Source organism: Hyperolius riggenbachi, chromosome 1, assembly GCF_040937935.1.
Source record: "Hyperolius riggenbachi isolate aHypRig1 chromosome 1, aHypRig1.pri, whole genome shotgun sequence".
Taxonomy (NCBI): domain Eukaryota; kingdom Metazoa; phylum Chordata; class Amphibia; order Anura; family Hyperoliidae; genus Hyperolius; species Hyperolius riggenbachi.
Window position 1 is genome coordinate 102,081,947 of NC_090646.1, and position 13,780 is coordinate 102,095,726.

A 13,780-nucleotide genomic window follows, 5' to 3' on the forward strand; every position below is an offset into this window, starting at 1 on the left:
AGGGTCATTTCCGGGAGGAAGTGACGTCGCGACAGGAAGTCCTAGGGCAGAAGGCTTCAAAACTAAGCGTACAGGACGCTGATAGCGGCGATTTTGCTAGAGAGAGGAGCGAGAGAGTGCGCTCTCTGTACCCGCAGGTCCAGAGCGACAGAGACTCACAAGTAAGAACGAACAGGTGCTCGCTTGGAGATGTGCTAGCGTAATGCCTATTCAAGAGGGTAGGCAGCACATTACTATTTATGGTTATCTGATGGATATTGTTTTAGGTGGATGTTCCTGTAATACATCTGGAGAGTGGGTGAATCTGCATACTGCTGACAGCAATAACTCTGCAAATTACCTTAAATCAAGGTACAATTGTGCTATTTTACTACACATGCTATAAATTGTATGGTACTTAAATAGTACAAGATAGATTACTTGTGTATCTTCATATAGGTTCTACTTGTCACCTATGGAAGACAGCAATATTGCCTCTTCTGCCCATAAAACAGACCAGCCAGACAAATATAGGTAGGACATGAAGAATGTTGTTTTGTACTTCCTCACTTTTCTTTTTTCTCTGCTGAGAAGTACTGATTTTTTTTTATCAAGGCTAGAAGATATAGAACTCTTCCTTATACATTATATGTTTTGTTTTTTCCCTCTGTTCTCCCTCTGCAGTGTCTCCCAACCTGAAGGAAACCCTTCAACATCAAGAGAGGATGCCGCCTCAAAGTCGAGTAAATCTCGATCAAAATAGGATTCTCAGAAGCCCGCTCAACCTCAGAGGGGAAGTAAAAAATGCTGGGCGTGTGGGAGAACATGCATGCCAGGAAAGCTAGTATGTACCGAATGTTTCTACTCGATACCAGTAGAGGAGGAACCTATGGAGGATTTGACCACTATGGTAAAAGAAATTGTACAGCAGTCGCTAGCAGAGCACTCAAATGCAAGTAGACCGGCAAAACCTAACAAGGATGGTGATACGTCAGAGGACCCCGACCAAGCGAATGAAGAGGACAATTTACCAGTAGGATTTGAGTTTTCGCTGGTCGCACCATTTGTCAAGTCAGTAAGGCAGGCTCTGCAATGGGAGGAAGAAGAAGAAGAACCCCCGGCGAAAAGACGCTTCTTTCCGCACCTCAAAAGGAAGCCAGTGATGTTTCCGCTGATGGAAGAAATAACTGGTGCAGGATGAGTGGTCTAAACCTGAGAGAAAGGTATCCATGTCCAACCGGTTCTCAAAATTATACCCAGTAGATGGCAACATAGTCCAACAACTTAGTGCCCCCCCAACAGTGGACGCCTCAGTAATGCGCCTAGCCAAGCACGTGACGCTACCTCTGGAAGACGCGGTATCCTTTCGGGAACCGTTAGAGAGGAAGGTTGATATGGATTTAAGGAAAGCTTTTTGTACCATGGGTGCAGTATGCAAACCAGCCATTGCTTTAACCTCGGTATCCCGTGCATTGAGGGTCTGGACGGACAATTTGGAGGGTGCGATTAAAGCAAACGTAGATCGTGAAACACTAGTGAGTGCATTAGACGAGTTCAAACTAACATCAGACTTTGTAAGTGAAGCGGCCATTAACATTATTAGGTGCTCGGCAAAAGCCATTCTACATACCATCACTGCCAAACGAGTGATGTGGCTAAGACCGTGGTCAGCAGACACCAATTCAAAAACATCATGGTGTAAGATCCCGTATGATGGAACGAATTTGTTCGGAGCCAAGATGGATACAGCAATAGCAAGAGTGACCGGAGGCAAGTCTGGGTTACTGCCCCAGGATAGACGGCCGAAAAGAACCAGGCAAAATGATAGAAGACCTTTTCAAAGATCGGGAGACTATAGAGGTTCAAGACCAAATCAGTCCTTTCGGAAGAACTGGCGAAGCACGCAATCCAGTCTGTCAAGATTCAGTAAGCAAAAAGCGTCAACTTCCACTATACAGCCAGCAAAGACCTTCTGAGGATTTCCCTGCCCACCTAGAGCCGGTAGGGGGACGGCTCCAGAAGTTTGTACAACTGTGGGCACAAGAGATAAAGGACCCTTGGGTCATAAAGACATTACGCTGGGGACACTGTTGGAACTTCGAGACAGAACCTCACTTACCATATTTCAAGGCCACAGCCATCCCAAAATCGCCTCAAAAATTAGAGATCCTTTACAGTTATGTACAGGAGCTATGGGGAAAAAGAGCAATAGTGGAGGTACCGGAACTGGAAAGGTTTCAAGGACGTTATTCCCCTCTATTTTTTGTGGCAAAGAAGACAGGTCAACTCAGACCAGTACTGGACTTACGAACAGACACATAGCTCAAGAAAGATTCAAGAAGTCACTCCAGTCAATAATTCCAACAATTCAATTACAGGACTGGATGTTGGCGGTAGATTTGGCGGATGCCTATCTACATATACCGATAGGAGAGTCGTTCCAGAAGTATCTCCGATTCTCTGTAGGTCACGCTCACTACCAGTTCACAGTGTTGCCCTTCGGGATTTGCACAGCCCCGAGGACGTTCATGAAAGTGTTGATCACAATTATTGCGTCCCTGAGATGTCGGTGGTTGCACGTTCATCATTATCTGGACGATATATTGCTAATAGCTTCTTCGGAGATCGTCCTAATTCAGCACAAGAAAGTGCTCTTGGACACTACAGAGATTCGGCTGGATCATCAACTGGCAGAAGACTTGTAGACTTCAGCCGGTGCAGAGAATCGTATTCTTAGGAGCGATGTTGGATACGAAGGAGAATGCGGTCAGCTTACCTCCAGAGAAAGCAAACTCTATTATCCTAAAGATCACTACAATAGAGAAGAGGACGACGATCTCAGCAAGGGAATGCTTGGCACTACTAGGAATCTGTACTGCCACGATTCCAATGGTCAAATGGGCAAAGTGGAACATCTGGGTGATTCAGACCTCGTTTATAGACCAATGGAACGGAACAGATTACGAGCAAGAGATCACAATTCAGAACGACATGAAAGAGGAGTTACGCTGGTGGAAGGACGTCAGGAATCTCTTCAATCATCATCACATATCGGTAGAGAAACCGGCTGTGATAACGGACGCCAGCCACTGGGGCTGGGGGGCACATATGAACAAGGACTTTGCACAGGGCAAGTGGGGCCTAGTTTCAGCAAAGATCCCAGCAAATGTGCTAGAGATGAGAGCGGTTCGAGAAACGCTGCAGTACTTTGCATCACAAATCAAAGGCAAGCGGGTACTGATGAGGATCGACAACACAAAAGTAGTTGCCTATATTCAGAACCAGGGGGGAACCAAGAGTCATACTCTCTTAACAGAGCTGGAGCCGATCATGTCATGGGCACAAGACAACTAAGCATCCCTCCAGGCAGTACACGTCCCGGGAATACATAACACTGTAGCGGATTCACTAAGCAGGCATTGGATCGACCACAAGGAATGGAGTCTGAAAAAGGAAATTTTTCTGAGTATATGCGAGAGGTGGGGAATGCCCCAGGTAGACCTGATGGCGACACCCAGGAATACGAGATGCGCCCAGTTTGTCTCGAGGTACAAGTACCCGCAGGCGGTGGGTTGGGATGCTCTATCGATCCCATGGAATTTCGAACGTGCATATATATTCCCTCCGACACCGATGATTCACCGAACTCTCAAGAAAATAGAACAGGAACAGGCAACGATCATTGCGATTATACCCTACTGGCCTCGGTTTCCTCTACTGCAGAAACTATCAGTGAGACCGCCGATACAGTTGGCATGTCCAGATGATCTTCTTTCACAGAACAGAATCTTGCATCCACATCCAGAGTGGTTAAGTCTGACGGCGTGGGAGCTGAGAGGGGGAAACTAGTTGCATTAGGATGCTCAGCGGATGTGATAGACACCCTCCTCAAAGCACGGAAAGCAACTACCAACCTTACCTACCATAGAACATGGAGAAAATTCGTTGAGTTTCTGGAACAAAACGAGATCCTGTTGGAGCAGGTTACGGTGACAACCATACTCGATTTTCTACAGAGAGGTCTCAAGATAGGACTAAGTCTTAGTACAATCAAGACGCAGATATCTGTAATATCGGCAATAACACACAAGAGGTGGGCAATTGAACCGTTGGTGATGCAGTTCATTCAGGCAGTAACCAAGATACGACCGCCGAAGAGAAACTGGTATACCCAATGGGACTTACCTTTAGTCCTTAAAGGAATACTGTAGGGGGGGTCGGGGGAAAATGAGTTGAACTTACCCGTGGCTTGTAATGGTCCCCCGCAGACATCCTGTGCCCGCGCAGCCGCTCACCGATGCTCCGGCCTCGCCTCCGGTTCACTTCTGTAATTTCTGACTTTAAAGTCAGAAAACCCCTGCGCCTGCGTTGCCGTGTCCTCGTTCCCGCTGATGTCACCAGGAGTGTATAGCACAAGCCCAGTATGGTCTGTGCCTGCGCAGTACGCTCCTGGTGACATCAGGGGAAGCGAGGACACGGCAACGCAGGCGCAGGGGTTTTCTGACTTTAAAGTCAGAAATTACAGAAATGAACCGGAGGCGGGGCCGGAGCATCGGTGAGCGGCTGCGCGGGCACAGGATGCCTGCGGGGGACCATTAGAAGCCCCGGGTAAGTTCAACTCATTTTCCCCCGACCCCCCTACAGTATGCCTTGGAAGGAATATCAAGAGAACCGGTCGAGCCTACTGAAAAGTGTACGTTAACTAGCCTGACCCTAAAAGTAGTTTTCCTACTGCGATAACATCGGCAAGAAGAATATCTGAACTGCAGGCACTTGGCTGTGATCCTCCGTATATACAATTCTTTCCAGATAGAGTATCCCTCAGGCCTATAGATGAATTTATCCCTAAGGTCACGACGAGCTACCATTTCAATCAGGAGTGGAGCCTTCCGACTTTTCAGGACCCATCAGCGGAGACTCCTGATTCATGAAACTTACCACAGTTGCTCAAGATATATATAGAGAGAACCAGTGACATTCGCAAGTCAAGGAGGCTATTTCTTATTCCGGAGGGATACAGAAAGGGAGAGTCGGCCACGATCAAAACAATAGGATCATGGTTGGTGAGAACTATAAAAATGGCATACACCGTTATGGGCAAGGAGCCACCAAGTGAAATTTCGGCACATTCAACCAGATCGATTTCAGAGACGATATGTAGAGCGGCTAATTGGGCCTCCGTTAATACATTTATCACGCACTCCAAGGTGGACCCAGGAGCGCTGTCCACTCTACAGTTTGGGAAGGAAGTGTTGTCTACAGTGAATTCAACTGTGACATAGTATTGTTTATGATGATTCCCTGTAGTGTGCTGTATAAAGAAATACATTAAATTTCAGTAATAATCATGCTGTGTCCCTCCCTTTTCTTTTGAAGTATATGTAAATCCCCGTAGTGTGCTGACATGGACATTGGAAGGAAAACGGAAAACTGTATACTTACCTGACGGTAATTTTCCTTTCGATGTCCATGTCAGCATACGGAGTTCCCACCCAGCATGTCAGTCTGTATGTTGGGACTATCAAAAAAAGCACTGGGTAGTGGAGGGCTTAAGATTTATATAGCCACGTCCTGGAGGTGTTAAGGGGCGGGATTAATCCCGTAGTGTGCTGACATGGACATCGAATGGAAAGGAAAATTACCGTCAGGTAAGTATACAATTTTCCGTTGTCAGAGTGGCTAGGCTGGCGCTCCTCAGACTTTGCATTGGCTACTGGTGCTGGCTAGTGTTGCGGTGACACCTGGTACTGACAGCTGGCATTGGTTATCTACGGATACTGGATTTGCTTATAGCTGTTCTGGCTGCACTGTTGGCTGGTTCTAGTTCTGCAGGTTGCTGGCCGGATATGCTGTCTCCACCAGCTGCAGCAGTGACAGGAGGAGCAGCAGTTACTTACTGCCCATGCTGCCACATACCAATGTCTCGTGGCATGCCAGTTAGGGACCGTTAATATAGTGCCTCTTTAAAGGACAACTGTTGTAAGAGGTATGTGGAGCTGCCATATTTACTTGTTTGTAAGCAATATCAGTTGCCTAGCTGCCCTGCTGATCCTTTGCCTCTAATACGTTTAGCCATAGACCCTGAACAAGCATGCAGCAGATCAAGTGCTTCTAAAATTGTTAGATCTGACAAGATTAGCTGCAAGCTTGTTTCTGGTGTTATTCAGACACTACTGCAGCCAAATAGATCAGCAGGGCAGCCAGGCAACTGGTATTGGTTAAAAGGAAATAAATATAGCAGCCTCCATATCCATCTCTCTACAGTTGTCCTTGAAGTGGATTAAATACATGATCGCATGGTATAAGATCTAAGCTGTTAAAGGGACTCAGAGCAGTGTTGTAACTATGGAAAGATGCATACCATTTTGAAGCTCTCTTTCTCCTCTTTCCAATGATATATAAACTGCCACCCTACGCCTTTTAATTTTCGCTATTTTCGCATTGTATTACACAGGACGACACTTTCCCCAGTGTCGGCAGCTCCATTCAGTGCAATGCAGTGAAATACAAGGAACCCAGGGGGATATAATTACAAACATCATGCTGGTAGGTGTGAGGATATAATTAATTAGTTGTGGGTATGTTTAAAGGCATACCCACAGGCACTTCTCAGAGTCCCTTTAAGGTACATACATACGTCGGATTTTTCCAAACGAACGTTTGGACGTCAAATCAAGCGTGTACAAAAGATTGTTCAGCTGATAAGACTGGATTTGACCGATCCGCCAAGCAGATCCGTCAAAACCAGCGTAATCAGCTGAACGACCGTTTGTACACACACCCGATTTGACGTCCAAAGGACCGGTCGCTTTGAAAAATCAGACATCTGTACGCACCTTTAGAGGGGAGATGTTTTTACTGCAGCTGTGGCATTGTGTTCAGCAGTTTGACTGCTACCTGGAGATGAGAATTACCACAGTGCAGCAAGACTGTTTGCCAGAATCTCTTCTTTTTAGAAATGTATCTATTGATTGTTGTTTAACTATGGTGGTGTTTATATCACCTTGGCTTCATGCGGCAAAGCACTGTACTATGAGTGTGAACTTAATCATAAGCCATTATACTCCAGTGTGCTGTCAAGTACAGCATGCTCAGTGCACTACAGTGACTTTTGGACATCTTTACTAGCATTCACAACCACACAGCCAGGCAATGTGCACCTTTTGATAGGAAAAATGTCAGCCTCCATTTGTCTCTCAACTCAGGTTCCCTTTAAAATTATTAAATTTCAAGGTGCTGAATGATCTGTACTTCAGGACTGTTTGCTAATAAAATAATGGAGTGAAAACGTTCCCCTTTACCTATTAGAGGGCTGAGCACACCATTCTCCAGCCTTCCCTAAACAAGCTACAGTTTGATTAATATCATCACTTCTCACTTTCTCCACCGTCGTTCAAGTAGTGTGATTTATACGGTAAATCTGCTGGGTGACCTGCGACTTTCCTCTTGACCTTGCCACAATCAAGAGAAGGTTAAATGAGAAACATCACGCCCACTCCAGTTGCTATAGGAACTGCATCTGCAGACACAAAGACTCCATTTTAAAGGGATACTAAAGTGGTAATTATGCTGCCCACGCCAGCAGCTAACAAAAATGAATGCATATAGGTGGTGAGCGTGACGATACACAATACAAATGCAATGCCGCAGGCCAATGTATGCCCTCTGTACAAAGGGTAGTATGCAGCAGTTGTATCAATGTGGGTCAAACAAAGCAACAATTTCTCAAGAGGAATTCAAATGAAGTAGTTTGTAGAAAACCACCAATTCACCCGCTGTCATCACTACAGATGGTCAGATGCAAATCATTCCAGCTTGCATGCAGAATTATGCAAATATTTGCAGCTTGAAAAAAAATAACAATCGGATTATGCAAAGGTGGAATTAAAAGTGGACCTGAACTCTTGCACAGGAAAGAAGGAAAACAGAGCAATGCACCCTGTATGTATTTAGAGAGTTTAGCCTGTCTAATCCCCCCTCATCTGTAACTAATCACAAGTGTAATTTGATATCGCAGATGTCGGCTCAGAAATCTCCTCTGCCACTAAGGAGCAGCTAATTTGTAAACACAGGATGTTAATGTGTCATGTAGACGCACAGCAGATTATTGTGGGATTTGCATCTGCTGTAACAAAGAAATGTTTTTATTCTGTTGATTATCTTTTAGAGCAGAGAGGAAGTTCATTCAGTTTATTTACATAATCCTGCAACAATTCTGAATTATTTGCATCTCATATACCATAAATTAATTTCTAATGGTGGCCATTATTGATATAACTGTCGTCATGGTAATCGATGAGAAATGATCGGTTGTTTCCATTAATTGCCAAATTCCTGTACCCAATAATTTCCATATTCCTGCTAATGAATTGAATGGGATAAATCCCTGTACGTGGTACAAAAGCTTGTGGTGGCAAGACTTGGGCGCAGGATACAGCTGGTATATGGCTGATTCTGCTTCTGCACAAGTCTGGAATGTGTTAATTACTATTCCCCCTCCAGGCCGCCATGGATAGTGGGGGAATGATAGAATTCTGCTTCCAGCAATTGCTGGAGGCCGAATTATTGTGTTTTAAAGGCAACTTCAACTCCGTCTTCTGACGGCGCCAACATTACTCACTAAGCGCCGATATAGACCGATTCCTATTATAGTCTATGGTGGTGCCGGCTGCGCCCAAATCTTCCTACGCTGAAAATGACTGCGCTGGCCAGGAGTCGGGTGAGCCTGCAACACTCAGCATGAGCCCAGGTGGTACACACACCATTGGGGGGAGGGTTATTGACCAAGAAATGATCAATCTGGGGGCCATTTGAGGGGAGAGGGTGGGGAGGCTCAGTATGTTTTTGGGAAGGAAACCAGATTAAACCTGGGACTCTATTGCTGCAAGTTGTAAGTGGTATTAATTACACCACCATACTGTACCACTACAGAAAGCTGGGAGGTCTTGTTACAAAATCTAACCAGTGCAATGGCAGCTCTATGTATTAGAGTGAACGCTCCAGTGTGAGCTGAGACTGCATCTAGTCTTCTGTCTCTGGGACACCCTTATGTTTACTAAGCAGTGATTGAACCCGATACACAGGAGCTGTTTCTGTCCACATCTGGAATTACAATAAAGATTGGACACCTCAGGCTGGTGAATTGCATCTACTGCCCTCTTTAGTCACTTACATGACATCTGGGATTTACCGTATATACTCGAATACAAGTCAACCTCGTGTATAAGTCGACTCCAATATTCAACCCTCTGATGCTGGAATTTTTAATTGACTCAAGTATAAGTCTACCCAGCACAGTTATGGCTGCACTTGGGGGACCGGGAGGCGTTAATGACTGCACTGCATACAGTATTGCAGCCATTAACCCCTCCTGTCCCTTAAGTGCAGCCAATAACTCCTTCAGACCCCCAAGTGCTGCAATTATTCATTACCCTTCCTGAAGCCAAGTATTTCCCTCCTGCCCCTTTCCTTGTTTATTGTTGTGGCCAGGACTTTCAGACCTGTGTTTTCTTGGCATTTACATTCCTCAAAGTATCACTTACCACAGGGTACATTGCTGCAAATGGGAATGGCAGTGTTAGTACGCACATTACTCAGTGGTGCCTGCGACTTGTGTATAAGTCGACCCCTATACTTTTATGAAGTGAATCAGACCTAAATTTCTAGACTTATACTCGAGTATATACAGTACATTTTGCCAGGTCCATAAAATTGTCCACCTGAAAACCTTTGAAACCAGATCCTTCTGTCATGCAGTTCCTACAGTAAGGAATCAAGTGATGATGTTGTTGGCTAAAGGTACTCATCAACAGTACAAATTTAGTGAACAATTGTGTTTTCGATCAGATTATTCAGATCACATTGGGTGAAGAGAAGCTGGTAGGGGCAACCGGTCCTGAATGATAGCATTAGCAATTATTCCTTTACAGAAAAAGTTGATTTTAAGTTGGATTCTTTAATGCTGTGTATCGTTTAAATAAAATTTTTATTCGATCTGATCTAGTCTTATTGTTAAATTATCTTAACCCATATTTGCTAAAAACCACACCATTACCTTAAAGAGACTCCGTAACAAAAATTGCATCCTGTTTTTTATCATCCTACAAGTTCCAAAAGCTATTCTAATGTGTTCTGGCTAACTGCAGCACTTTGTACTATCACAGTCTCTGTAATAAATCAATGTATCTTTCCCCTGTCAGACTTGTCGGCCAGTGTCTGGAAGGCAGCCAAGTTCTTCAGTGTTGTGGTTCTGCTATGAACTCCCCCTTTCAGGCCCCTCTCTGCACACTGCCTGTGTGATATTTAGATTAGTGCAGCTTCTCTCTGCTCTCGTATCTTTTACAAGCTGGATAAAGTGTCCTCTGAGCTGGCTGGGCTTTCACATACTGAGGAAATTCAGACAAGGGCAAAGCTGTTTGCAGGAAGAAAAGAGCAGCCTAAAACTTCAGTGCATGAGAGCAGAAGGGGGAAAGAAACACACAAATGATCTCTTGAGATTCAAAAGGAAGGCTGTATACAGCCTGCTTGTGTATGGATGTATTTTCTATGTGTAGACATACTGTACATCAACCTACTTCCTGTTTTGGTGGCCATTTTGTTTGTTTATAAACAAACTTTTTAAAACTGTTTTTAACCACTTAATGCGGCGGGGAGCGGCGAAATTGTGACAGAGGGTAATAGGAGATGTCCCCTAACGCACTGGTATGTTTACTTTTGTGCGATTTTAACAATACAGATACTCTTTAAAGTGTAATCGTGGCAAACCACAAGTCAAAAAAAGGAAATTTACCAAAGAGGGAAGCCTCTGCATGCTGTAGTCTTCACACGGCATCCTCCGGGCCTCTGTGGCCACTCACAGACCCTCCAAAGACAAGAGCTAGTCGGATTGAAGACTCTTTATGTACGGACGCACCTGCGCAGTACGCCGGAGAAGCTAGTGCACAAGTGGCACCTCGTTACTGTGCAGGCGTGGCTGTGCTCATGCATCAAGAGGAGCGCAGCCCGGATCCTCCAGAGCCAGCCGGCGAGGAGGACAAGATCCAGAGGCTCACCTCTTCTTAGACGTGTTTTTGACCCGTAAAAGGGAACGTAAAGCGAGACGTATATGGAGGCTGCCATATTATTTTCCTTTTAAACAATACCAGTTGCCAGACAGCCGTGCTGGTATATTTGGCTGCAGTAGTGTCTGAATCAAACGCCTGAAACAAACAGGCAGCTAATCTTGTCAGATCTGACAATGTCAGACACACCTGATCTGCATATGCTTGTTCAGGGTGTATGGATAAAAGCATTAGAGGCTGGATCAGCAGAACAGCCAGGCAACTGGTATTGACTTAAAGAGAAACCGTAACCAAGAATTGAACTTCATCCCAATCAGTAGCTGACACTTCCTTTCCCATGAGAAATCTTTTCCTTTTCTCAGACAAATCATCAGAGGGCTCTGTATGGCTGAGATTATGGTGAAACCCCTCCCACGGTGTGATGTCAGCGCCTCACAGCTCTGAGGTCCTGATATCACAGTGGGAGCCTTGTTGCATTGTGAGAAATAACAGCTTAATACAACTGCAAAAAAAGCAAGCAGCATCTCCTTCCAGTGACATCACCTGCCAGCAGTAAAAATGTAACCATGTGGTAAATATCAATGTAAATCAGGGAGAGGAAAGATTTTACAATGAGCAAACAGACTAAATCATTTATACATAATTATTGTAAAAATTAAGCACTTTTTTATTACATTCTTTTCACTGGAGTTCCTCTTTAAAATGAAATAAATATGGCAAGCTTCATACACCCCTCACTTCATGGCACACATGTTTAAATCACAAGACTAAATAAGCAGTTATAGTTCCCTTGGCAGGTAAAACATTCACAGGCATTTCAGATTTATTTTTTACAAATCCACTTTGTAGCATAGTGGTTAGCACTCTCACAGGACACTCTATGCATGGAGTGTGTATGATCTCCCTCTGTTTGCTCTGGGTACTCCAGTGTATTCCCACATCCTGTAAACATGCGGATAAGTTAATTGGTTCGTTCCAAATTGTCCTCAGACTATGGTAGACATTAGGCTAAAGATGGATACACTTGCACAAATGTTGTTGTCCGCAACGATCGGGACAACAGAGTATATGAGAGCACAGGTGAAAGCCCAGCTACTGATAACTTCAGACCGCTGTGGCGGCTGAAATCTCTGCAATAGGGCCCTGGACAGAAGTGGAGATCCTGAGAGCGTTTTTTTCTTTTAATAGTTAATTTTCAATAACAAATGTACCTTCCTAGTTTGTAACCACATAATGCCAATGATAGCTAAAACGATTACCATAACATAGTATAAAATTTTAGGCCAGGGCTGTCTAACCAGACACTTGCCCAGACTTTTTTTTTGTGTTAGGCCCCCTATTCTGGCAGGCCCACCTTTTGTCTGTGCTTGGCTCCACCCCCCAAAGCCAGGACAATGATGCTCTGCCACCTCCAGCCGAAAACTCCAGTGCTAGACATACCCCCTGCCCATGAAGTTGTACAGCAGTTTTAGGAGAAAATGGATAATGATGGAAGGATGATCAGCAACAGTGAGTGAATTTCCTGGCAGTGTCACTGGACTGGTCCCAATAAAACAAAAGACAAAACTCATATTGGAGAATGAAGATTTTATTAAGCGAAAACTGTTGTTCCTACACGGGGCAGTTTGCTCAGGGGCTAGACGATGGCCGCAGCTCGGAAGGAAAGGCTCCAGGAGGACTCCAGGACACACGACATGTACTAGAAAGGGTAAAGTGCATGAGAGAATGGCTGCTCAGATGAGTGGGGGAGGCAGAAAAGAACAGATCATTCACCAGATCGGCAGCAGGCCCGAAAACCACACTGCAGATTCTGGCATCCACTGGCGGTATCGGCATGAGGACCTGCATGAGAACACAATCAGGTGAACACACACCTATTATACAGCACAGACATCATCACTATATGCATTGTAAAGACTTCAAAGTGAACACCAGCTACAGTGATATCCCAGCTTTCAGTGAGTTAATATCCACATCTGGCATCTTACGCCTCATAGAAACTGGAATAGAGAAGGCACACATGCAATAGATTGTCACCCGGAGGTCTATTTAGGGCCGGTTCACACAGTTGTTCTGTGGTGCTCAACGACGGCTGTGGCGTATGTCACATGAACGCTGTACATTCAAATGAATGGACAGAGCTGGTACCTGTGTTAATCATCACTTGCACAAACACTCTGTGCTTAGGTGATCCTAGAAGCAACAAGTAGCTTCCAGGATCGCTTTTCCATGACCCCCTGACAGGTGGGGGGGGGGGGGGGGGGGTTGAGAGAGATGCTGCACGCCCCTGGAATTCACTAACTGTTTCATTTAGATGGGGCGCCTGTGTGAACCGCACTTGCAAAGCTGAGAGCAAATATTTTTCTTTTCTTGGTGGAAGTTGATAGATGAGTCTCTTTTTCACCCTCCATTAAATGATGAGTTAGATACATCTATAATGTATTACAATGAATGATAGACTGAATTGGAAATTCTATTTGCACAGTTAAGAAATGGAATTTGCCATGCAGGAGGATCAGCTTTAGTGCCTTGTATGTCCCAAAGTCTATTCATTTTACTGTGACAAACCAACATAGTTCTGCAACATTACTTGTACTGGTTCTCTTTGTATTCTAACTGGCAATCATAATCTAGAGGACCCCTCCACAGCACACAGAGCAGCCCGCACACTTACCAAGATAAGCTCCCTCCCACTCTAATGCTAGGAACACACGTTTTTGTGTTTGATAGATCATTTCCAT

At 44.8% G+C, this 13,780-nt stretch overlaps 1 protein-coding gene across 4 annotated transcripts in view; it reads right to left on the reverse strand.

The window, feature by feature from the left end:
- Positions 1 to 12,611: 12,611 nt before the first annotated feature.
- Positions 12,612 to 13,780, reverse strand: part of FBXL5 (F-box and leucine rich repeat protein 5) — a 72,064-nt gene continuing 70,895 nt past the window's right edge. For all 4 annotated transcript variants that reach the window (XM_068277665.1, XM_068277656.1, XM_068277677.1 and 1 more), the window contains one exon: positions 12,612 to 12,881. In XM_068277665.1, coding sequence (XP_068133766.1) covers positions 12,805 to 12,881 — 77 coding nt within the window. In that variant the 3' untranslated portion in view covers positions 12,612 to 12,804. The remainder of the gene's footprint in view (positions 12,882 to 13,780) is intronic.